The sequence below is a fragment of the Gnatocerus cornutus genome, chromosome 5 (assembly GCF_029298725.1).
Source record: "Gnatocerus cornutus isolate USDA-ARS CGAHR chromosome 5, icGnaCorn1.1, whole genome shotgun sequence".
NCBI lineage: Eukaryota > Metazoa > Arthropoda > Insecta > Coleoptera > Tenebrionidae > Gnatocerus > Gnatocerus cornutus.
In genome coordinates, this window is record NC_142237.1 from 9,301,624 (window position 1) to 9,328,710 (window position 27,087).

Genomic DNA, 27,087 nt, shown 5'->3' on the forward strand with positions numbered 1-27,087 from the left:
ACTAAACAAACAAAACCGACGACTACATGTGTCGCTAACAAGACATCGTCAAAAAACCACACTGTTTAAAATCCCCCTCATTATCTTTTTATTCGTGAACATTCTAAGTCGATCTCCCAATTTATTGCTGGCTATTTACGGACTTGCGGCTAAATTTAGATCGGAATTTCGTTTTTTTGCTTGATAGAATGCGCGCAAGTTAAACAGAAACGAGACGCATTAAATCAAACCAATTACCTGAAGCTACCTATTACGTTTCGTATAATCCGGATGAATCCGGGGATTAAGTTATCATTGGTTGGTGGTTAGAGGAAATTGTAATTTCCCATGGAAACTCCGGTGTTTAACTATCGACTGCTGAATGCGAACTTTTACAACACTCTGTAAACATGAAGGGACACAAAAAGAACGATTGAAAAAGTTTGCGACGGCGGCGACATTAATCTTGAGATGGCGGTGGTTTTTTCGAACGTTCCACTGCACTTTGGAAGTTTTCTACACCGCCACTTGTTTATTAGCACTAACATGCCGTTTACTACCCGAAAACCGATTTCGCGCCGTGTGGAGGTAAAATGACTATTTGTTCCACCAGAACGGCAACTTCCACAGTTCGTCTCTCCAACAGGAAAGTTGTTACAATAATTACCTTCGATGGACACATTAACAAACAAATGGACTACGAATTGCTGCTCAGAGAATTGGAATTGTCATGGCATTAAATTATTTAAGTACTGACCATTAAATACTTGATGATGGATGATGGAATATCACGAAATTGAATAAAAAAAAACCTTTTTTCGAATTTGAAACTTAAGACGAACCTGCTAGTGAGAAATTTAGGGTTTTGAAGGTAGTATGTTAATTTGGGCCCTCATTGTTTAACGAGACCAGTGCGGCTACCCGAATTGAGCAATCAAACTTTTACGGGCACCTAATAGATATAATGCCTCTTGATGGTTCCTTGTGTTTTAGACCTACAATCTTCCTGCTCGTCAAATTAACCCAAATCCCATTTGCGTTTCCACGTTCTGTTATTTCGTTCTGCAATAAAGCTCTGAATCACCACTCCGATTGCAGAAACGTCTTTCGCATCGAGAAAACGCGGTAAAACTCCATTCCGCTCGAACCGCTTTTATATTCAAATTACATAATTGAACGAACACATGTCGTAGAAAACCATGCGTGAAGTAAAAATCCAATACAAGCCGCCGTGATCAACCTCTTTATGTCTTCCATTGTTGCAGTTCATCAGATTTATACCTTTTTCGGTAGTAAACTCTTGCCCTGATTAATATAGTGCAGAAGTTATGACGCCATAACTTTGTGAACTCGTTATGAAACGTTCATTTTGGATGTTCTGTCAGAAGCTGACGACTCTTCAGCTTCAATTATTGCGCGAATAATGGAATAGGAGTTCTTTAGGGAGAGATCTTGCTTTAGGCATGAATGGAGTGTGCGTCAACATTGTTGTATTTTTAGTGCAATTAAAATAAACAATTTTTAATTAACAGTTGGGTGTGATGGCTGCTTGGGCTGTAAACAGTTAAGGTGTTAAAATTGGGACAAGATTGTAAATAAACACGTGAATGGGAGTAACGGTGCTTTTTTTGGAGAACTGAAAGGGACACGAATATGGGTCATTCTCAAACAACAGGACAGACTTTTTGTCTGCTTTGTTGCTCAATATTTAACACGCCTCCAGGACCCCAGACAAAAAGCGTATGTGGAGGAATTCAGAAATATAACTCTTGCTAGAGCTATCATTACATTATTTTCCCGCTTAACATCTCCACCTCTTCCGGTAAATTGTTGCAGACCTTCTGTCGCGTGCTCCCTTGCGAACTCCTCGTCGAGCGTCCCTTCTATTAATTCTCCTGATCTCGCCGCCAACTTCCCTTCCGCTTCCTGTTGGCTTTTTTCGCAGGTGTTGTCATTAATTCTGTCTGCTTCTTTGAGTCGGGTCTAACCCGTTTGGTGATTTACGTCACGTTTTCGTCGTCTCGTAGCCTGACGATGGGCTGAAGATCCGGCGCATAGTAATAAGGAAAGACATTGATATACTCCGTGTACGTGTGTGATCCCTTTACTGTAGCAATCAATTAATAACATGGCGGCAAGTTGAGAGGTCGTTAAATGAAGCGAACACGGTTATTGTAAATCGCACAATGATGTATTGTTGTTTGTCGTGCACTTCTGATGGACGAGGCGCATTTATCATCGGGGTTTTTGCCGGGCTTTGAAATATTGTCGTGGCCGAGGACCAGTGCGAGATGTATGGAGAAGTCGGAAAAGCAGATGGTTACTGGACATATGTCAAAGTTTTTACCGAAAAGCAGGAAGTGGGGAAAGTGTAGCAGGATTTATATACCACGAGAAATAAGAAAAATACAAATTTAATTGGATGAAAAAGTTTTAAAGTTGGTTGTACGATATATCAATAGAAATAATGACGAAGTAATTATAAATAAACCTCAGATAAGTGGGCACTCACTACGTAATCTCTTTAATCCTACACATTTTGTTGAGCTTTACTCGATATTAGTAAAGTACCACCTCGTTAAAATTCCTGCTTCGATTGAAAGTTACAACAGCAAACTAATCAAACTTTAAATTAAATTCTCGCTGGCGTAAAAAATGCAGTAATGAACAGTTTAAAGAAGACTGTTATCCCAAATAGTGAAAATGAAAACAACTCTGAATTCAGCTCGTTTCCTCTAAAAAGCTCCATCCTGATTTATACATCGTCGAGCTTGCTGTCTGGACTATGGATATAATGAATTTTTGACGACTTTCTCTTCCATTTTATAACTCAACCGACAATGACATTCAGCATTCACATCGTAAATCAATAAAACAGACGTTTTAACTTCTCTAACTATTAAAATTGAATTTAACCATCGACGCGCCAACACCTGGTCTGCCTCTATTATATTTAAATTTGTTGATGTTCAGATAAAGATCGTCCCCTCGTATACATAACAAAGCGTTCGTGTAAAGCTTTTAATTATTATTGATGTTAATTAGGAGTAAACCCAGTTCGAACTACCCTCCTGTTGATAGGGCAGTGAATTGTTTGGGAAGCCATGTTCATAATTCACGAGATATGGGACAATATGGGGATGTTGGGGGTGCGTGAAAAATGACGTCGTCATAGTTATATACTAATCTGTCAACGGGATTTGGTTGAGCCCTGTATATCCAGAGATCGATAAATTCCTCCTGCAAATAGCAGAATTGTGTTATAATTTTTAATTTGCTAATTGAGACCACGAGGGAAACGTAAATTTGTTGACGAGAAATAATTGAATAAAACGGAGCTCCGGTGGTAGAATTTTCCAACTAAGAATTGATTCAAACCGATCGACCGCCACTAAAACCTTCCCTAAATAAGCCGCCCAGGTTGATGAAGCATCTGAGAAGCAATCTACTCTTCTCTAAACCTTTCTTTTAAAAAATTAAACCCGATAAAATCGCTACATTTCACCACTTCCATTAACCCCAATTTCTCAACGACCCTTCTTCGCTTAAAGAAAATTCGAAAAAAGTCCATCACCTCGCCACAAGAATTACCATAAAATTACCCTCCTCCACACGCATGTTAATTAATTTGGATTAGCTCGAGATTTTAATCAAAGCCGAGTGCTCTGACGTTGCATTTATAGGCATCAGGTTAATGGATCGTATTTGAATTTTTCACAGTATTCCTGGTTGCATACAACCATCTGGGATTGAAAGGGATGCTGGAAACATTAAATAAATATGGGGGCTGTAGAGGCAGCTTGTTGGAAATGCCACGGCGGCAAATTTCTGAATCTTAAGCCAAAGGGAAATGAAACTGCAGGAGGGTCAAAAGGGTGGGAAATATCCGAAGTTGTTTCAGCACGTCAAGAATTATTTACCCTTCAAAGATATTTGATCGATAAACAACACACAGATTAGTAGAATTAAACAAAATTTTACGCTAGTTTGGCTTTAATTTTGGGCAGCAATACATTCTCTTGGAGTAGTGGACATCTGACCAAATATTTGCGCAAACGAGCTCTCGGCAGCGCTCAACAAATCTCTTAAATTTTAGTCTCTAATGTGTAAAGTCTGTTGTAATTTTCCTGCGGCTAAGCTCCACTTCCTCTCCATAAAATAAAAGATTTGATGGTTATTTCCAACAGAAACCGGGTCGAGCATTCTCCATTGTCTGTCCTAGCTCACTACGAAAGCCCGTATTGCAGGATCATGTTGCGCCTTATATTAAATATTCCTGAAGCATTCCGGTGCCCTGGATACGGAAAAAAGAGGAATTTCCTATGCAGAGTCGCCAGGATCGATTCCTGCGAGACAATACCTACGATATTATTAATCGAGAAATATACTAGCTATTTTTGTTCAGACGACGCCTGTAACTGACAAGTCCTGAGGGATGTCCTTTGTCTGTGTCAAGCAAAGACGGAACGATGTCGTGTCAAGATGTCATGTAAAGTTGCGGTCCGGAGAGAGTCGTGCTATTTGTTCCAGGAGAGTGTCTGTACTAAGAAGGGATTTTTTCAGTGGTCTATTTTAAGCCTACAAAACTGAAATGTGTTAAAATTTCGTGTTGTGAGGATGAGGGTCGTTATTTCACCCATTCCATGTCCTCATAATGTTAAATTTATTGTAAATGACATGTCTTTCGCCTTTGTAATAATATGTGTTGTTCTGAGAATAAAATATTTCTAACCGTATTCAAAGTCACATATGAATACGAAATTGTGCTCGTACATTTCGTGGGCACACTTCCTTCCGACAAAAAGAGAACAATTACTATTCAGCGTCCCAGACTCGAGCAGCTGTCTTTGTTTCAGGGTAACTGTAAGCCATTTTCTCTAAAAGTAACAACGAATCCCACTTTACTCCTGAATCATCCAATCAAGAACAAAGCCGCATCATTACTCTTGACTTTTTCCGAGGCCTTCCAGCGCCTGCACCTCATTTGGCCGTCGCGACGTCGCTAGCAAAAATTAGAAAGCAACCATATGGTCATTAGGATATTTTCACCTCGCCTGCCCACTGTAGCTGCCGTCCTACTCCGTGACTTTTTACGCATTTCAACCCACAATGCGTGGGCAGGACGACTTCATGAATGGAAACCTGGTTCCCTTTTTATTTATTTATTTGCGAGTGTTTTCACCTCGACTGGCACGTCCTCAGGAAATTGGCAGCAGGCGCCGTAGGTGCCGTAGGTGCGTCCAAACAATGGAGTTAATCGTCCAAAACGTTTCAGCGAATTCAGTTGCGAGACAAGTAATTAGTTGCTTTTTAACACGGGGGAGAAATTCGATTGTGTTTTAATGTGGAACAGATTGATATGTTATCTGAAGGTTTTTTCTTTGATATCGTGTTTGTGTTTTGCCACGAGCAGCAAAACAAGTGCTGTTAGAGCGTGTGGAAATAAACACCGGTGCGATAAAAATTCGCAAACATCGATTTGCGGTCGCAACGAACGCCTCCAGGACTCTTGTTTTAACTTGATTTGTTGGAAATGTGAGTTTCATAAATGACCAAAAAGACGAACACAAAGCTGTGGGTGCCATTCTCTCGTGAAAGTTTGGGTTAACAAAAGGACAAATATAAACTAATTATACTTGTATAGGGAAAGATAAAGTATAGAAAGTGAGAATAGACAGGGAATATTATCAAATTCAAAAGAAGCTGGTGTTCTTTGGAGAGTTAGATCGTAAGACTTGCTAATGGCGCAATTGCAGGATGGGAAGATTAAAGTTTCCGTAATAAATTGGTCAAATCCAGCTATAAATCGAACACCTCGACAGGAAGCTCGAACAGTTAGCAAAGCCTCCAACACCTTCAATGATCTCATGAAGGAGTGTCTCAATATTTGAGACCAGATGATCAATAAAAGATAAAAAGATGCTTTATCAATAGCTCAAGTAAATTGATGTTGCGTGAAATGTGAGAAACTTCAAAAAACAATTCCTGATTTAACCCTCGTTATGTAATATCCTCGGCCCAAAATTTTTTTTATATAAAAAATTGTTTTTAGTTTTTCAAGAAAATTTATGACTAATATCTATCTATACTGCTTTATCTCTTTTAACATTCTTTCTGGTTACATCCATTTTGCTGATAATCCTGTTACCTCCCGGAACTGCAGCACAGTTTTGTTACTTTTTACAACCAACTTTTTATTTTTATGGTATTTTTACTGCGTTCCTTGATCCTCTTTCCCTAGATATCCATTTTCCAACGCCATTTCATCCTATAAAAGCATGCATTGGATTAAACAAGGCTGCTACGACTCCATATTTCGAATAAAAAAGCCCTTAAAAATACCTGACTTGACTCGTCTATCTAGTTGACAACCGTTAAGATAGCACAACGTGCACAAACTAGCTCATTAGTAATCCAAAAAGGTTGAACGAGAGATTTTATGATGTTGTTGAGCACGCGACCAACCTTGAAAAAAGAGCATAATTAAACTTTTCCTTTTAATGAATTCTTTTGATTTGTGAGGGTGTTGAAGAACGGTGTGCATGTTAATCCGTTAAGTTCCTTTCTGCCCCAGGTCTGTTTATTACGAGCTTTCTTTACGATGAAGGGGGTATTATTTATCAACAATGGCATTACTAAAGACGATCATTCTCTTGCTATTACTGTCGGTGTGAATTTATTGTTGATGGTAATATTGGTAATTCGGTTCGGTGGTTGAAGGGCTGTGGGTGGACGCGTTTTTCACCGGCGATCAATCTTTGGTTTTATTATGTAAATGTAGGCTTTATAGGGACGTAGAGGTTTTCAACTATTGTGAGGGCACTATATTTTGTAGTTCTTTTGATTTATCTTATGTCTAGTTATGCGTCGATAATTCATGATGACTATCTTTATATCCCAAGTTTCTATTTAGATATACGATCATTTGGTGATATGTAATTTATGCTACGATGTGGATACTAAGATGTTACAGTACAGAGAATCCGCAAATACAAATGTCATGATGTGTACAACAGCTGCTAGAATGAGGCATAATATTTGGTTTTCATTGCCACATTACCGACACAACAAGTTATCACCTCGTCATTTTATAGTAATATCTGGCATGGGCTTATAATAACGGCACTAAATGCCTACAAAGTGCAAATTTAGATGGAAAGGTGTACCTATTTATTTCTTTCCGTCAGTTTAAACATGAGCAGGATCCATGTAAAATGACTCTGAAATTTAGAAGTGTGTTGGTAGCTCTGTCTGTTTATGGTAAAGCCGAAACTACAAGTTTCCAACATATCAAAACTTGAAGTTGGGATTTTATTTTTTGAGGTTTAAAAAACAAGAATTTGTACACAGTTTTTTTACTTTTAACACTTTGGCCGCATCTGCAGCAAAAAATAGAGCAGAGGGAAAAACTGCATGTACTAAAAATTCCATTAACGCAATCTATTAAAGCTGAAAGCTAAGAACTTTCTAATAATTAAATTTTTAATTTGTTTTAACATTTCTGTCCTATTTTTAAAGAGCGTATCTATTAAATGAAGCCCTCGACAGCAATTTCATTGCATGTATAGGTATTTTAATATCTTCCACGAGCTGCTCTGACATTTTTTTATTACCTTTAGGTATAATGAATCAGTCAATTATTCTAGAAAGCAACTTTTTGAGTACTTCGTTTTTAAACAGGCAATCAATATTCCAATACGAGTCTATTAAGAATCTCGAATGCTTAATTAGATGTAAATACTGCACTCGAAGGCCTGCTCTATAAAAGATTGCAATAAAACAATTACGGATGTATTCCATAATTAATTTTGCTTAAATTGTTGTTATGAACGGAAGGAACATCTCCACATAAATTATTCTTGTTATAAATAGCACGAAAGCCACACTTACAATTTGTAGAGGCATATATCTGACCCTAATTCATTGCATCTCCTGGCTTAAGAAACCGCAACAAACTATGCCTTATTTGCGGTTTGCAGAGAATAGTGCTGCAGTCTTCTGGGGATGTAAATGCTGGTCTAGACCGGAAGAACGGCAAGATTTACGAGGTTTTGATTGGCTGCACTTATTGTCGGAATTAGATAAGTGTGGAATCTTCTTAATTAATATTACTGGTCTGTTTGTAAGCGAGTTTTCTATTGGAGAAGTGTATCTACAATTAAGTGCAATAGTTTAACCCTCTTAGGATTACGAAGTCTGTGAACTTCATGAAATCGTTTCTTATACGATATGGTCGATTAGAACGGCCTCTAAGCTGGCTTTGAAACGGTTGGTAGCCCCGGTGGTTATGTCAAGACCACCCTTCAACTGTTAATTTCTGAGTTACCAACATGGTATCTAAATTGTTCCTAAATTTTTAGTGATTTTGAATATTTTTTTCAGATGAACAGGCTTGGCGAGAACGAAGCCGGCGAGGCCGACTCCGACGCCGAAGACCCCGAACAGCTTCTCAATGAATGGTTGGGCGAGCTGAAAACATTATCAGGGGTAAGTTTTTGCCATTCTTCCCTAATTTCGCACATTTAAAGCGTCAAGACGGCAATCTCCCGTCGTCGTTACTGCAGGAACATTGCAATAAATCAGACTTAATTCTAGTGAAACGATTTCATGCTGTTTCTCTAGATATTTGCGTGCAGGGTGGTTTCCTCGTGTAAATTTTTTCCGCAGTAGTTCTAATATTGAACTGGAGAGTTCATTAATTTTACGGTATTGCCACTGTTCAAACATCATCGGGAAGAAAACCGTGCGGAACAGACATTACGTGGCAGAAATTTAATAAAGTACCAGCCGGAGTGTATATAAATCATCGAAATTGGTTTGGTGTTGGAATTTTACTCATTATCTTGGATATTGTCCGACGGATTTAGAGTTTTTGAAATGGATAGGAGGTGTCAGTCATGTGCCATGGCGGGGATTGGGTTTTATATATCGGTTTATCAGTTTATAATACAATGAAATGCAGTCATTTTGAAAGATTATGTCGTAATCAAAATTTATAAATAAAGCGGTGAATAGGTAAAGGTGTCATGCTCAAAATAGTCAATTTCACACAACGAGTTAATCAACTATTGTGTCAGTAATAAAGTAGTTTTGTAATTTTAAAAATTTCGTAAATTTGTTGATTGAGATTTGTTTTCAATCTATTTTATTTAAGGAAAACGTTTGCCAAAGTGGCTTCAGTTCATTTCACAAAGCATCGATTGGATTTGTCCCGTTATAATATGCCCATTTCAGTTTTCGATCGTTCGTTTATTACATTACATCAAACTTATTACTTATACCGTAATGTGTGTAATTTATTTCGAACCACCGCCCCCGCTTCCCTTCCGCATATCTTTAAATTCCTGATTGCGTCGATTTTTCTTCCTACCCCCTCATTACCAAATCCGGCGTTTTATTTATTGCATTGTCCTAATTTTAACACGAAACGCCACAAAAATTTCAGCGCTGTCAGATTATAATCACCCTAGTTTCACGTCCACTCGTCCTTGCTGTTTACACATTCAGAGGGCAAACATCCCTCTAGGATGTGACAAGTACTCATACATCCAACAAGCAGACAAGGACCTGCTTGGCAACTCGATGATTGCACTTTTGTGCATTCTCCTGTTTTATGGAAGCACTTAACGAACAGTCTTGTATGGAAATCGGGTTTTACGCGAGTATGAAGAGTTTCCGCGGGAATAAAACAATCGTTTCGTCACCGCGGCCGTCGTAATACTTTTATGTGCGGTCTGCGGAATTAAATTGAGATGCGCCACATACGACCGCAGGAATTTCCAGGAACAGAATTTTTATTAAATGTGCACCGGAGTGTATTTTCACTAAAGGTGAAATTGAAATTTCGGACGTATATCGTGTCCGGCCCTCAACTAAACTAACGTTTAACGCATTAAAATTTGTTTTATCTAAAAATACATACTTATTACATATAACCTTCGATTTTATTAAAACTCGAAAATTTCCTCCAAAAAAAAATTATGACTCGTCTGTCAAACTTTTGTGGTCGATATCTCGCTTTTTTTGGAGTAAACTTGCGTTATTATACATCATTTTACGCAGAATTTTCCACAGATTCAAAATCTGGGATTGAAATTCAGATCCGACAACAAATAACTGAATTATGACCGATCAAAGTTTCGGATAGTTGATTTTCATTTTTTAAGATTTAAAATTTGGCCATTTTAAGATTTGGCCAGTTGATAGATTTAGAGGTGTTCTTTCCACTGATGTAAACTCGATGGTATAAACGTCGATTTTGTTTCGAAAAAAATAATTGAAAATCTCCCCACAAAGACACTTTGAAAATAGATTTTGGTCAATGTCTGGTTTATTTGTGAAGCAAACTCAAGTTATTTGCGCAAAACTTCACGCAGAATCCAAAACCGGACGAATTTTTAACGTACGTCAACAAATAATTGAGTTATGACCGTTTGAATTTTTGGGTAGTCGTCAGAGGGCCAAAATTTTGATGGTTCGAAAGTATCGGTGTTCCATATCTCGGAAACTACGACAGATGCAAAGAAACCGTTTCTGCCATCGTTTTTCTCGCAATTTTTTAGCTAAGAATTTGTTGTTAGATTTTCTGAAACTCAAAAACTTGATTTTTTTGAAATTTTTTTTTAACTAAAACTATGTCAATTTTTTGCGGTCGATATCTCTATTATTTTTGGAGTAAATTTGTTTTATTATGGCTCATTTTACGCCGAATTTCTTGCAAATTCCAAATCGGCTAAAAATCCACGTACGATAACAAATAACCGAGTGATGGCCGTTTAAAGTTTTGGAAAGTGACGAAATTTTTAATCCTCGATATCTTCAAAACTGCAACAGAAAAAAAGAAACACAAATTTTTTTGCTCCTGACTGTACATAATGTTTCCGGAAATGCAGTTACGTTAGTTTTGCTTCGGAACATCGATCAATAATTTCCTTATTAAAGTTTTTCAGATGATTGGCTTATGGTATGCGACTGTTAATTTATTTTAGAAATCTCATTGTGTCTGTAATGCATAAAACTTTAATAAAACTTAAGAATCTAATAAAAGTTGTGAGCTTTGTAATTACGGCTTGAAACACTGCAAAACAGACGGAAAACAAATTAAATAGTAATAAAATAAATCAAAGAGAGGAACTGTGAACAATGTGAATGGTACTCTCGACAATATTCATTGGGGAATTTCATGAAAACTAATATGGAAGAATTAGAAACCAAGAAAAATTTGTAATTACTTAAAGTCATAAATCAAAATTGAAGGCTGCATCAAAAGTTAATTCCTGCAAGAAAATTATTGTTTTTATAACTTGAAAAAATTGAAACGAATGTTAGAAAATTAGTTTACACATACTAAGAAACCGAGTGTCTAAAAAGGTGAAGCAAATCTTAAATTTTGATACTTGCGTGGTTACATAATTCCTATGATCACTATAAGGTGTCACAATACAATTTATCTTATAAACAAAATTTTGGGGTTCGTGTCAATCTTATCTATCTTCGTGCCCTATCTTAGTTGTCACGAAAGTTTAGGGGATTAAAGTTTCAACATCGTAATGCGATGGATTTCTCCACGAATCTACAGGTTTATTTTATTGTGAATAAGTTATTCTTTTTTTATCTTTTTTAGTCATCAATATATTTTTTAATCGTTTTAGGCAGTGATCCTTTTAATAATTCTAATTCCAAGATATTTAAATAAATTGGGTGTCGAAATGAAACGAGTTTTGGCTGTCAAAAGTGTTTAATTATTTTTTTGAGAGATTCAGATTACTAAACGGTATATGTGAATATTCAAAAGATTTTAACTAAGTAATGAAAATGTTTATCTACTGTTTTAATGTATTTTTTTTTTTAACTTTTAACGTTGTTTTTGTGTAAATGTTTACAATATGTGCGATGGTGGTGTAATGGTCAGCATAGTTGCCTTCCAAGCAGTTGATCCGGGTTCGATTCCCGGCCATCGCATTGATTTTTTGAGCCAAAAATTCTAAATATGCTTAAACACATTTAAAAAAGTGGAAAAACTGCGCAAATACAATATCGTATTCATTGACATATAACATAATATGATAACTTTATTGGAAATCCCAAAAATTCCAGATAAAACATGATTTTTCTATGGAAATCCCAAAAACTCCAGTACCACAGACGCACCTAGACAGTTAGGTAAGATGAACTACCACTAAATTTTGCGTTGTTTGTTTGCATATCGTTGTCATGCCGGAAATTTTGTTGACCTATTTCAACAAGATAAATTGACTTTTTCGTAAATAAATATAGATTTGGCAGGTAGTGACGCGAAGTGTTTTGATAAAGAGTGACGGAAAATATTTTGATAAAGAATGACCTAAAATATAAAAAATATCTTGAAAATTGACTAACCCTTGTTTGCAGTCGGAAATATTTTTTTTCTACAATAAGGAAGACGAGAATTTACTGTTAAAAATCAACTTCAGCATTTTAAGCCTCAAATGAACCAAAGCAATGTGGGTGGATTCATCTCAGATCAACTCGAAAAAATTACAATGAACAACCAATTCGTTAACTGAAGATCACTTTAATTAAGTGGAGGCTGAAACTTGTCTTGTGGTGTTCCTTTGTAAAATCCATTTTGGAATTCAACTTCTGTGGTGATCATATTTCGTGTTTTTGTGTCTTTCCAGGCATAATATAGGTACGTGGCGCAGTATGGTTCCTCTTTGTGAAAAGAGTTATAAGTGGGTAACTGCTCATTATTATTATTAAAAACTTTAGTGAATAGGTAAATTTTAGTTTATTGTGAGTCTCCTCACGAAAGCTAAGCATTAGCGCACACCTGTGCCCAAATAATAAACAATACACCTCTTCCCAAGCACCAGCTGTGTCTATATTCTGACAAAGCTCTCGTCTGTTGTTTTCATATTAAATTTGATTAAGGCGCTAAACATTATTAATATGCGGGGTACAATTTAACTTCCCGGATGCTCCGTTTGTCTTAAAATCTGTCGTTTTCGTGGGAGGATCACACAATGGACGCTAAGTCATGACCGAACCCTTTTCTTTTCCAGACGTTATTTCGACCGTATTTAATAGGGTGTTCGTCCTCCCAGCCAACGAAGAATTTCATCTTCTCACGGTTCATGTGGGGAGAACACTGCTTGTATTATGATCAGCATTAAGCATCTTGACGTTTTCATTTCCTAATGCGGCGTTCTGTCACTCAAACTTGATTATGTTATCAATAAAAACATTTATTGTCTGTTCGGACAGTCCGTATCAGAATTTTCGATCTCCGTTTGGCGGTAATTCAATTATGACGGGGCTAAAGACACTTCCTTATTTGCGTTACTGCCGCCGCTAATAGCGGATTTTTCGATCAAGAAGCGTGTGCGTGCGATAACCAACTACCGGTAGTGATAAAACGAAACATTAAAGCGGTTAATCTTGAGTGATAAGACGTTGAGAACACGGTTGCAATCTGACAGCGAATAAAGAGTCCCACTTTATTTCAAAGTTTCGTCTCACATAATCTGGACACTTTGAACAGTTTAACTTTTTATCCAAAGTGCTCTCCTCAACTGTCAAACAAATGAAGCAATTAAACACATACTTGGCGCCATTGAGGTGACGTTTCCGGCGTTATTGGTGGTCTAAGCACAGGATTTCCATTTCTCCTCTTATCACTTATCGACACATTCGCGAATGTGTCGCCGCATATGTTTCCTTCCGGCACTGCCATGTGTGCGATATTTTTAACTTTACTAAAACGTGAATGAACTTCTTAACGGTCGATTTTGTAACGTATTGTGATGGCATTTTCACAGAAATTCGTGTTTGTTGAGCACACAGGCTTGCACACGATTCGCGAATTGCTCGGTAAACAACAGGAAATGTTCGCACTGTCTGTGGAAATGGGGCGTGGATAAGATCGGGAAAGCATAACGTCCGATATGATTTTTTGTTTGCATTTATCGTCGCTCAATGAAAGCTCGGAAAAATAGGATTTTTTGTCTACCAACTTGATCTTCTGAGATTATCATTTTTGGATTCCCTCTTAATTTATGGCCCGCCAGTGTGTTATATTCTCATAATGTCACAGGAAAGTGGGTCGTATTTCCCGAAAGTACCGTGTTATGTCCGTAATAAATTAGTGTGTGCAGGCAACCAACAATACACCACCCCCTGGATTAACCCTGCGGAACAAAATAAAATGCCACTCATTCGTAGGAAATGTTACATTCGCCTCCCCCCAAATCACACAATTGCAAGAAACTGAAGCTATTGCGCGATAACCCTCACTAGCAATAGCCATTCGCTTCCACGAGGGTGAATTTGTCACTATATTGAGCCATCTTATCTCAACTCCGAATCGATGAGACATACATCAGGAAAAAAAAACACCAATATAATAAAACTCGATTCGTTCATTCGTGTTAAATGAACCTTTTCATCAAATGAAATCCCGGAAATCTATAAATAACATGGCAAGTTGTTAAAAAGTCGTCTTTTAATTCTTGGCCTCTGTTGGTTTAATTATCTTGGCGACAGTTTATCAAAGTAATAAAAGATCTTTGGGTCTTTTCGCTGAGATCCGAGGGTGACTCACCCTCGCATCGAGAGCTTTTTTCTTAGTCGTGAAGATTGAAGCAATGTCGCTGTTTTAATTGAAAAAACTCTGCTTTTCGACACGCTCTTGTAAAAGGAAAAAACTTATTAATGGGTTATTCAAATCGACACCGGGAATTATGTAACACACAAAAGAAGAATTCGCCACACTTTGGGAGGTGGTTCAAAAGCATGAAAGCTTTCAGACCGGCACGGACTAAGACGTTTTGATGTTGTAACGGTGGTACAAATAAACAAAACGTCAAAGTAGGGTGGTGTTGCCCCTTCGTAAGATCAAAGTTACCTTTTAGATACACACTCGTTATGGGTTTGCTCAAGTGAAAGATAAGACGATTCAAGGGACGCGCGTCAATCAGGGTCGGGGTGAGATGGAGATAGCGAACTCACACGTGTGCATTCAATCAGTGGGTGACCTTTACACGGTCAATGAATTGAAGCAGTAGTTTGTTTCTTTTGTTTATGGTCTGGATAATCGGGAAGCAATCAGGTTTTTTCTATTAAAGGATAGGAAACAATTTAGATAAACACACAAACATGGAAAGATAACCATTGACCTCTTCAACATGAATCGTCAAAATTCGAGTGGCAGGAGTGTAAATCACCGGTGGATATAAGATGCAATACAGCTTTAATCAGAATGCCGTTACACGCACTGAATAAACATCTCCATCAGGAAACGAGTTATTGATTGATTGTAGAGTGATCGCACCATTTACGGATTTCCAATAACACTGACCTACCTTGCCGCGGGGGCATTTCTTAATTTCAATCTCAATTGGACAGTCCCGTATAGGGATCACAACGTTCCCTTCATGTTAATGACATTTCTTGAAATGTAACACGATAAGGAAATCGGTCGTAAATAGCAGCTGACACGATAAATGTGTGTTATTGTAATTAATGTAAATTTTATCGAGCCTAGATTGCGAAATTTGTATCAAAGTCCGTCGTGCATTCATTGCTATAATTGCAGTTTTATGTTGCGTAATTCTCTTTGGCGGCCACTGAATTTTATCGCCGGTATCGGAAATATTTCAAAGATCCAATTTGAAGCGAGAGCTTCCTATAACATATTGATGGGTTCGGACGGAATCCAAGTAGTGAGAAATTGCAGATTTAAGTTTTATTGGAAAACTCCGCACAGATCGAAAAGTTTCAAACGTGGTACGCGGCAAGATATTTTATGTGATAATATTAACTACCCTCAAATAAATCGAAATTTGAATATTTAACTAAATGAAACTGGCATAAAGAACTGTTTATAACGCAGGTTTGTGGCCATAAACTCACACTTTACGGTCTATAAAATTAACAGCCAAAAATCTAAGACTTTATGGACAAGCAGATTCGGAAATCAAACAGATCAAACAAATTCATTTGGCGTGGCCAAAAATATTATCGACGATGAATCAGTCTTCCTCGCTCCACTCTGCCCTTCCATTAAACTCCTCCGATTCGAAAACCCCCTTGTTTATAGAAAAGTGCGTCTAAATTGCATTTTCCCCATTAAAACTGAATCCGTAAATCACGATATTGCCGGCTCATGATTCTAATGCATCCCAACATCCCCATCTTCAATAGATATGAATAAAAGCTCGAGTTGTTTTTGTAAGAAAACTCATTTGTTACATCCCCTAGCGCGATTTCCATGCGTCATCCCTCCGTTATGATTTTTCGGAAACGGAAACCGTTAAGTCTCCCGGATTAAGGAATTAACAAAGGCGGCCACAGTTAAATTTAATTGCACTTATAATTCGTGGCAATCTAATCACTCCCGACGTTATTATTAATTCAGACACATAAAGCACGCATTTTTGTGATAGTGTCAAGAACACGCAACAACTCCAACAGGGCACACTTGTGACTGTCATACATGTTGAGGAACCATTAAAATAAATATTCCCAAGTATTATCGTCACGAATCGAACGTTTTACCACATTTTTCCATTTTCTAAGCGATTAGAGTCGCATTGAGAGCTTTGTTTTGGTGGAGGAGCCGGGAAACAATCGATGCATGCATGAAGCGGGATAAAACGATGATGTGACAGTGTGCAGCAGGGGTGCATTGTACAAGATAATGCAGTGGATTGTGCGTGCTCTGTATCACTAAGCAACATTTGTTACCGCTTTAATATGTTTACGAGGGAATTTTCCGATGGTGATGCTCCGACCATGTAAACTGAGTTTCGGCTGTGAAGTTTGGGAAAATGGAAAATCGTTGAATACATTGAGGCGGTGTTGCAAATATGTTCTCTCATTATCAGTGCTAGGTTTAATTAAATGCGAACATCGGAAGGACGACTTTGGGTTTATTGCACACACTTATCAAAGGATACCGGAATTAATGAAATTGATCACAGGGGTGCAATTATCTAGGGCGGGAAAAAATAATGAATACAGCGATTTAACGAGCTTTGGGTGGAACAAAAAGCGGGATTTGTTTTTGATTCACCGAGAATCAGAAAAGCAAAAGTATGACAGACTAAAAAACTCTTCGATCGTCCTAATGAACTCAATCTAGTTTATATCAGATTCAAATAATAAATTTGTTGAGCTAATACGACGAACAAAGCACTTTCATTTCGAATCAAATGCGTTTTGGGTTTTTTATGAAATTAATCTCGTTTGCTGGCTTTCTCGTTTCAGTAATTATCAGCGCGTTCTGAAGTACGAGCAAAAATTAAATTGAACTTTTTTTTCTGATACTAAAAGGAAAATTGCAAATACACGTAGTGTGTATTTTATTTATGAAATGCTCGTTTCCTGAGAATTTGATATAACGGAAGAGACGTCGATTTCTGTTTTAACTTTCAGAAACTTTTCGCCTGTTCCACCCGTCGCTGTCGTTGCTTTTCATTTCAACGGAACGCAGCTGTAATTTTTGTATTTTTTGGAGAGTCACCACGCAATATTTCTCGTACGAAAGTCACCTAACTGTTTTATTAAACGTTAAATCTGTCAAAGTTTCCAACTGTAGCGCTTGTTGAAAAATGTTTCTACCACCGCGTTTGCATTCCGTCCCTCGAACACGTCACGGACGTAATTATGATGTATAGTAGGCATTTGTGTCATTCCGCTATTTGCATTCTTCTTAATATAACAGAACCATGCCAAAAGCAAATAATCTCGATAAATAATTTAAGGACTTAAGAGGCACGCGACTTTCCGCTTGGTCGATAAATCGATGCCAGGGGTTGATTATCCCTAAATGATCCCTGCAGCCCCGTAAATCTTCGTGGACGTTTGCCAACAGGTTTAAGGGTGAGTTTGATGGATTCGGACATTTTCTTCGGATCAGTTACTTCGCGACTTGTACCAATTAATTGCTAACAAGTGCAGGCGCCTTTCACCATCACTTAACAATTTCTTATCTGCAAGAGTCCTTTTTTACAGGAGAACTTTCCGACCGGCGCCTGTGCAGAGCATTAGCCTCTTATCAAGATGCATGTTTATGTACGCCTACTTTGAATTCTCCTTTGCGGGATATCGCCAAGCACAGCTAGAATATGTTAACAATCGCTTTGGAAAAAGTTTCTTTTTCTCCAAACCGCTTAATTTAAATTACCGACGGGGCTCTCGGCTTCCGTCTAGATCTCATCATAACATAATTACTTTGTGCCGCTGAAATATCTCTTTCCATTACAAGACACTCGAGTCTTCACACTCCTCGATTTTTTATTGTTTACCCTTGCGACGACGTTTCTTTTACCATTAGAGATATTTCCCTCGAGTGCTATTCCAATTAAGTTCCGATCTTACGTCTGCAAGAACGTAAATCTTGGATTTCGTGTAATTAGTGGATATTGAGAAAGATTGCAACGATTCGTCTTCGAGGGGCGAAGAGCAACCGCACAGACAGCGAGCCAAAAAGACTTACATTTGCATTCGTTAACATCTGAGTTTGAAACTTCTATTCAGAAAAGTTAAATTTTAATACCAATTTAGTTCACCTGCTTACTTTTGGTTAAAGTGTTTAAATAAACCTCTACTACTTTGAGATGATTATTAATTACAATTAAAATTTTTTAAAATGTTGGTCTTAAGATGTGATTTAACTCCTAAAAACTATTCATTAATAGCTCTCGGATTGTCTTTATCACAATAGTTTTTATAACAAAAAACGCACCAACTCGAACTTAATCTTTCTTTTATTGACTAGGGTGTCCAAACCTGTTGTTAATAGATAAATTTCACTCAGAAAAAAAAAATAGGCTGTGCCACCACTTCAATTTCGCATTATCAAAATCAGAAGAACATGGTGAAAAGTTTAAGACGTATATTTAGGCTGTTTTATGTGAAATCTGGTAAAATTCTGGACACAAAAACTGGAAAATAGTCGTTTACACACACTTTGACATTTTTAACTGTTACACAATTTCTAAGCCGTACTTAAATCTAAGGCGATTAGAGCTAAGTACCCTGTCATATACAAAATGCACAAAACTGCTACTAAATTGATGGAAACAACTGTAAGCTCGTAAAAGATTCGAAATTGAGGTTTCTCGGTTAGCGAAGGATTATTCGTTCGCAAGGATTTGTTTTATTTCTTTTAAAATAGCAATGGCATAAAAGACAAAGTATCCATTCCATTAAAATCCCGAACAGACGAAACCTTGATATTTAAGTTGTCTACGTGACTTTTAACCTTTCTTGAGTTCAAACACGCAAGGGTAGTTCCTTAAATTTTCCATAACTTCCAAATTTATCCCCAATATATCACCAGTCTGTCACCCGAAATATCGTGCGTGTATTTTTAATTCCAAACGCGCTCATCGCCTCACTGATGACGCCGTTAAAAATTACTTATGTTCGGTTCAGTCATGCAAACGCAAATTTAAATTAAAACCGAAATTTATTCACGTAAACTAGCTATTATAACAAACGTTTTATTAAGAATATTTTCCCGCATAACAACGCCGAGATAGGCTAGGTGAATGCAGATAAACACAAACTTGGGACGAAAACTACATCATAACGTCGAGGGTTCTCTATTATGTCCGTGTTTCATACGGTTTACGTCCATAAAGAAATTATTTTATCGCCAACAGGAAGATAGTAGACGCTGTAAACCCGAAAATGCTAGGCTTTATCCTGGATGCAACGTCTGGAAATATAGTCATAGAAATGGAGCTTGGAGTTTTTAGTGTGGGCGCGCTCGTTCTGAAGTGGGCGAATGGAAATTGTATTAATTAGTTTATTCGAGGTGCTAGCAATCATATAAATAACTCTTATTAAATAGAGGGAATCGATCCGGACGAGGTGTTAAAAATAAACGAAAAAAGTTGAGTATTAACTCCACCGTAACTCCCACAAGTTTTAAGCTTCAATGTCATAATCGGGATGAAAGTCTTGAGCTTTAAATTAATTTCAACTAATTATCACGACGATCGGTTTCTATGGAAAAGAATTTTAAAGGCTTTTAACTTCATTATGAACTGGACTCTTAAGAGATCTATAAAGGGATTAATTTTCAATGGAAAAGGACGAAGAAAATTGCGCTGACGTTGAATTAAAATCGTTGGGTTTCGACAGTTCCTGACTTCCTAATTTAACAGTCAAAAACCAAAACGGTTATGCGAAACACGTTTTCCAAAGGAAGTTGAAGTAGCGGACTACCAACAACTAAAAATGCGTTTTCAGTTTTTTCGTCTTAAAAACAAAAAGATTTTACAACTTCCACGGTTATTTAGATCGAATTTCACTATTTTGGGAGTAGTTATGCAAAGTTTTGAAACTTCCATAAACGTTGGATAGTTAAATTTTTATATAAACTAGAGGTTCCGTGAAATTTTAAGACCAGCATTAACATGAAGTTTGGAAAATTAATTTCCATGTATAAAATTTACAGCGAAATTTCATGGAAAGCTCATCTCCGCTTTTATGTGCAAATGTCCTAAAAAGGGAACGGAATTGAACAACTAGAAAGTGACGCGTTGCAACGGCCAAAATGATTAATAAACTGATCGAACTCTGAAACTGTAAATTTTCTTTCATTTTTAATCTGCTTCGTCACTCTGCTACAATTGCAGCCTTAAATTTGAGATTGCAGCGCAAGTGGCTTTTTTATCGCCTCATTTAAAATCGGTTAGAGTGCGTTCCCATCTTGAACGTGAAATAAAAATTGTGCTTCTGGTCAATTTTTTTATATTCATTGTACAATTTCGAGATAACATACAGCGCAAAAAGGGTTCGTTAATTGGGGTCTGACGGCATTCACATTTAATGTGGAGTTCTCTTCATTTTGTACGGTGGTTCTATGCGATGTTGAAAACTAAATCCTACTTCCTGAACGTTGCGTAAAGTTTGGTTCTGTCACTAAACCCTGTATCACCAATTTCCTTTATCTGCTCAGAATTTCTCGTCATGACCACTTCATTCCGTTAATTAAAACCCTGTCGAATGGTATCCTTTGAGGTTTCTCGTCTTGTTTTCTCGTTTAAACCCTTGAAAAGACCCGACCGATATTGACTTCGATTGAATGCGTTTTGTCTTTACGGAAATCCTGCGAACAAGAAATCTGTATTTTCGGTCGTAATTATTCCAAGGCGATTCAACAATTCGCCCATTCATGGTTCATGCATTTAAGAAAACACTTGTAGTCTGAACCCAATCGCTTCAAGTGCGAGGCATTATTTATTCGTATTTACTCTTCTCTCTTGATCCATCACAGCTGTCAGAGGCACAAGACCCTCAGTAGATTTCGTCAAAGCTGCGGTTCTTTTCGTCGAAATTACTCGAATGCCTCTGGACAGATGGGTGGAAAAGAGCGTCGACAGATCCAATTTTAAAATATTGATTTCGAATCGTCACCGGAAAACACGCCATAAAACTAGATTTTACTTTTGTGAGTGTCCTCTGTTCGAAAAACGAAATTAATTAAGACTCGTAAAAATAGCAGCACGTGTTAAAAATGTCGAGGGACACGTGTGGAGATCTATGGATTTGTGAATGGTAAAAAAAGATATAGAGATAAATCGGATTACACAGGCCGCCATAAGTATCAATCAAGTTCGCATAAGATCAAGCCGATGTCTGCGGAAGCCGTCCAAACTTGAGTAAATGCATATCCCTTGAACTTTTTATAGCTCCCTCTGGTATCTTCGTAACGACCATCAGACATAGATTTGTTGTGCTGAACGCTGCACTGAGAAATTACAATACGGGTCGTGATTCGAAGCGAGCGGAAGTTGGATTAAAATGCTCCAACCGAAGACACGGACCTATTTAATCACCTAATCTATTGATTTATGACTTTCATAATGTCAAAGGTAGATCTATATTAATAAATGACAAGCTTGTGGTTATCTCTATTTATAAAGAAACCGATCAATCACCCGTGCAGGGGCGCACATAATACACGGTATATTACTTCATAAAACTCCACTTCTAATTAAATGAAATTCTACAAGTTTCTCCAAAAGAGATTGGAATCGTTATGAAAAGATAACAGTCTTGTCTGGAAAAGCTCGCGAATCTATTTCGTTATTTCCCAGTTATTTATGGAGCTTTTATACATGCAAAAGTTCCCGTCTAGAAAATTCGTTTGTGGAGACTCGTTTACAGCGCAGTTAAACGCTTTTAAATTCATGAAATATCAACGTATTGGTAAACGCTGGAATCCACAATAAAAAATGATATCAACTCTAAAACCGAAACGAACGGATAATTGAATTTTAAAAGCCAACAATTCGAGACAGGTAGTGACGTTTCGACCGTTCATCCAATCCATCGAAACATTTTACGACTATTTTAAATAAAACGGAACCGACATTTTATTGCCGAATGGAGTTTCGTTATAAATTCATCGTTTCATGAAAACTTCAACAAACTTTCTCTAGATTGCAAAGTTGCTGGGAGTGCTGTAATATCTTCCAAGTGTAAATCTATTTAGTAAATCGAGCGTTAATGGTTTAATTAATTTTTTCGACGCTCGGTTTATTGGATAAAACTTCTTTGTGGAGTGCTTGGATGTGGTTACGAAAGGTTCTAACTTGTGAAGTTGTGGCTGAACAAACTTGAGAACATAAAGTGCCAATACTTCAGACTAGTTACTTAAAAGTATATCAACGTAATGGCTTTAACTAGTCTAACTGCAATTAAACTTTTGCTTAAAGAAGTTTCGCGGTAATTTTATACTATCAAAGCAATTATTCGCAGAGTAAAAATACGGTTGTAGTTAGGGTAGATAAGCCTATCGGTAAACACTGAAATGACATTACTGCAAAAGTTGACATTACGAAACTCGCTGAATTTAAGCGAGCGCAAGTCAAATTGCGTCGACGCAAACTTGAAAGTTGATTTACGACTTCCCAGTATGACTGAATACGAACTAATTTCAGCGCCACCTGGGACATTCCTCCAAAAGGCGGTATTAATTAATTTGAATATCAAACTAGGGCACTAAAATCTAATTTATATTCATTACAAAACGGAACACGAAAGATAAAATTGAAGTGTGCTGGACATCAATAAAACGAACTTACGAGTGGTGCTTAACTTCGCCAGCAACAGTAAGTAAATGTTTTGTTAAAAAATTAAACTCCCCGTCTCATCATCATAAATTTTTGAGTGGAAACTCGTCAATACAACTGCATTGCGGTCACTTAAAATCCCCCAGCGCCAACTCCATAATTTAGCGTCAATTGTTTTGGGTAATTTCACCTAATTAACAATGAATCGCATTTCTATATATAGCCCACTCGATTCCACGGAATGCTATTGATTAGACAACTACAACAAAAACAATTGCACTTTGTCTCTCCCGCGGTTTCACAAAACTCCAAGTTTCCTCAGCGATCGATTCCTGTAGCGCTCTAGTGGGAGTTTGGCTTCTGACGAAGAGGTGGCGCCAGTGTCCACCATTCTCGATTATTAAACAGCAGAGACAGGTATAAATTGTTATGTATTAGCCTCGCATATACTTAATTTCGTTAAATGGCCAATTAAGTGCGGATTTAAACAACAGGTGCGTCGAACGGCATATTTTGTAACAAATTGCCGCAAAATTTAGACCATTGGAGGTGAGCGGGAAGGAAAATAATCACGACGTGCACCTGCGACAGGTGCTACTGAGCGAAACCTGTCAGTGATACGGGTGATTTGTTTTGAAGGAAGGGAGAGATGTGCACCCTTGAATGCAAATAGACAGGTGCAGGGGTGTTAAGATGTAGATGCGTATGAATACTTTATAAGATGGTTTTAACATCTGCTGGACAAAAACAGGAGGCAATGTGTGAATGTAATAAGAGGATGGCCTCCAGGATCGACAAATTTGCCACATGCAGGAGAGTGATTTAAGTTGATAGGGTTTAATTCCGCTTTGACCCAAATGCGTATTTATCCGCGGCGGTAGTAAAATGCATTTTATGAGTGCACACAGGCGGATGTAACAGGAAGTAGAAAGAACGACTGAGGAATATTTTATCAATAAGTTCCGAACGTAGCTACGAGGCCGTGTTTTGCATAGTAATTCCGGAGTCAGGTGTATTGTTGGGGAGGAATTACAGAAATGGAGAGGAAGAGATCAAATTAAACGTGAAATGCAAATGAAAGCGTCGATTGATTTTTGATGAGGTTAAATTAGAGAGTGCGCCGCGTGGAACATACATCATTTAAAATTGTCTACTAACCCCACGTGCTCATTTTTCATTGTCAACGAAGACGCTAAGCTTCGTTTTTCCGCTGCAGTCGCCGCGTTCCATATTGGACACGTAAATGAGTTTCTAGACATTTTAAAAGAAATTGTCTCACTGAACACTGCCCCAATTTCATTTTGTTGACGCTCCCTCAGTTAATAAACTCAGTTAAAGGTGGCAAATTGAAGATGCAACACAACATTGTTACTTATCGTGAGCACCTTGAGCTAAAATACACTTCAAATGTTCATTATCCGCGGCTCGAACATAAAAACCCCTTTTAAGTTTCCAACTTCATTATGCTACACCTTTCGGTTCTTTAAGCAATGGGCTCATTAATTCCCAGAATCTGCACGAGAATACCAAAAAACTTGCACGAATCTGTGCAGATGCGGTTTTTTCAACCAAAAGCTGCGAATTGCCAAACACGTAACAGATTTTATCTGTTGTCGCGTGCATATGCACAAATCTGATAAAAATGTAAATAAAGTGTGATTGACACGGGTCAAACAACCAAGCGAACTATATTAGGATAAAATAAAACAGTGGAAGAGATTGTAGTTGATCTTCACCACTCGACGGTTCTCGTGGGTGTTTTACAAAGTTGGAGTTGTTGTTATTCCAATCAGGAACAAAAGTTCCTCGAGATAACGACGGAGAGAATAACACAAGAGTCGTACATTTGAATAAGTAGATATGAGAAGATTTTGAAGACTTAACAGTTATGATAATTAATCGTACGTGACGCTTTACGACGTCCGGTGTTTGTTGTTGTTGGCTATATGCAAAAATTTTGTTAGAAAAATCGAAATAGCGAACGATGAACCTGCGAGCGGAAATAAGAAAATTTGGCGGTGCGCAAAGGGTGATATCTAAGAATATTAATGTCCAATCACCCAAAGAGGCTCGTGATAGGTACTAAAATATTGTTTATGACCGCGGGGTAAACAACCTCGTAATCACGAACCCTTGTGCACTGATTCTATTTTCATTAGCCGCGATGGGCTGGAGCAATAATAAATTATCTAAATCTTCAATCAGAGACATTCTAATCGTGGTTACCATCAAATTTAATATAAATCGAAGAGGAGTTAATCAATTGTGCCGCACTAGATAAATAGTAGTATCAGTTTTTCCTAGGGGAGGTCACCATCACGCGTTCCGGATGCACTAGACCGTGATTATGACTAATAGAAAATCCCGACTGTGATTTGGCACTGGGACTACTTCCGACCGATTTGTAGTAGTGAGTCAGAGTCCTTAGTTTTATTAGTGTTGGGGCCAGACGTTGACAGCCTGACAGAAGCGACGACATAAAAATAAAAAAAAAGTTGTAGGACGGGATCGTTGGCAGCAGTCTCTTGGTGGGGGGACAATAATAAACAGAACAAACACTGAACAAAAAACTTTGCCCAATAATAGTTGGTGCCAGACTTTCAAGACCGTCTTGGATGGAAATATCTACTGCACGGTGGTTCATGGAAGTGTTGACAGTATCGTGTCTTGAATCATCGCTGGTCTTTATGAGATCGTAAAAGTCTGAAAATGCATAATCATCAACCATTTGTGGCATTTTTTTTTGTGGAAAGCGAAAGCTGGGGCTGTCGGTGATGGCGACGCCCACTTATGTTCGATTTATAGGGGAGTTCGCTTCTTCATAGACCATATGTCTCTCTTCCAACAAAGGGTCTTGATCCTCTGTAACAAGCTAGCAGAAGCGGTACCACATTAAATCACCATACAATACACTCAAGAGTAAATATACATATTTTATTACTTTATACAAAGCTGTGTGGGAGAGGTTTAAAATGTGGGTCACATAACGCTTCTGACGAACTTTGAATGGGTAAAAAATTGAATTTCCATCAGCACAACATTAAAAATGATAAAAGCATCGGAGCGGTACGATCTTCCCACGGGGAATTGGCAAAATAAAATTTTTAATCAGCGGAAAGGATCGAAAACGCTTGATACACCAGCGATTGCATTTAAAGCATAAATTACCTGCAGGGTGCAGCGGAGTGTGACTCATTAAAAATATGTTAGTACGGTCGTTTCGTCAAATATTCAATTTTTACAGCCTTTGGGACGTGAATGTTTATAATTTAATCGGGACTGGAGTTAGCGGTGCAAGCACAACGATACCCCGAGGTCTCCTGACCCGTATTGTTGGAACGAGCACTTTATTCGTTTCTTATTAATTGCCTCCAGTAATGTTGGTCGTTTTTTTATTATAGCTGTGGTTGTGGAACGCCTTTATAACGTTCTAACCCACAATTTCTCGTGCGATGGTTTGTTTTTCTTGAATTTTTGGCATAATCTCAGCTCGGAGTGTTTTTGCTAGAATGCAAATCGCCTGACGTAACCATGGTCCAGTTCGCTGACCCGATCTAGGTCCACTTAGCAAGAAATCAAAATGTTAGCGTTGCATCTGCCGAAGAGGCGTCTGCAGCTTGTTTCCTACCTGTAAAAGCAACCATCACCTGCTTCTCTAATTGAAAAATGTCAAACCGGATTTCTTCAGCCACGTGCTTAGGTGTATATCCCTCAATGCTAATTAATTAGATGCACTTAGAATCTCAAAATTCAACCTTTGGCTTTTTCCTTTGGTTTTTTCTCGTTTCTTGTGAGGAAACCAGCACGAGCCCTCGACGTGAGCCACCTGTCCCCTCGTCTCCTCCTGCCTCTCCCCCGCGATGGCCCAATCTCTTCGGCAGCTGCCGGGCCATATGGACAACGATAGTGGAGCAACATCTGTTCGAACCCATCAGAACCACCCTCCTTAAAGGCCAATTAAGACGCACCTATAGGATTTCCAGAGTTGGAAGTTGCACTAACGAAGAAAGATTATGGCGCCGAGGAAGCGCTATTA

The 27,087-nt window shown here is 37.9% G+C and overlaps 1 protein-coding gene and 1 non-coding gene across 2 annotated transcripts in view; both read left to right on the plus strand.

The window, feature by feature from the left end:
* The window catches only part of LOC148174215 (uncharacterized), a 57,173-nt gene that overhangs the window by 9,947 nt on the left and 20,139 nt on the right, over positions 1 to 27,087 (plus strand). Inside the window, exon 2 of the mRNA XM_088035753.1 lies at positions 8,362 to 8,466. Within this exon, the coding sequence (XP_087891879.1) occupies positions 8,362 to 8,466 (105 nt within the window). The remainder of the gene's footprint in view (positions 1 to 8,361; positions 8,467 to 27,087) is intronic.
* On the plus strand, positions 11,869 to 11,940 carry TRNAG-UCC (transfer RNA glycine (anticodon UCC)). The gene has a single exon. It is a non-coding gene; the product is annotated as a tRNA-Gly (tRNA).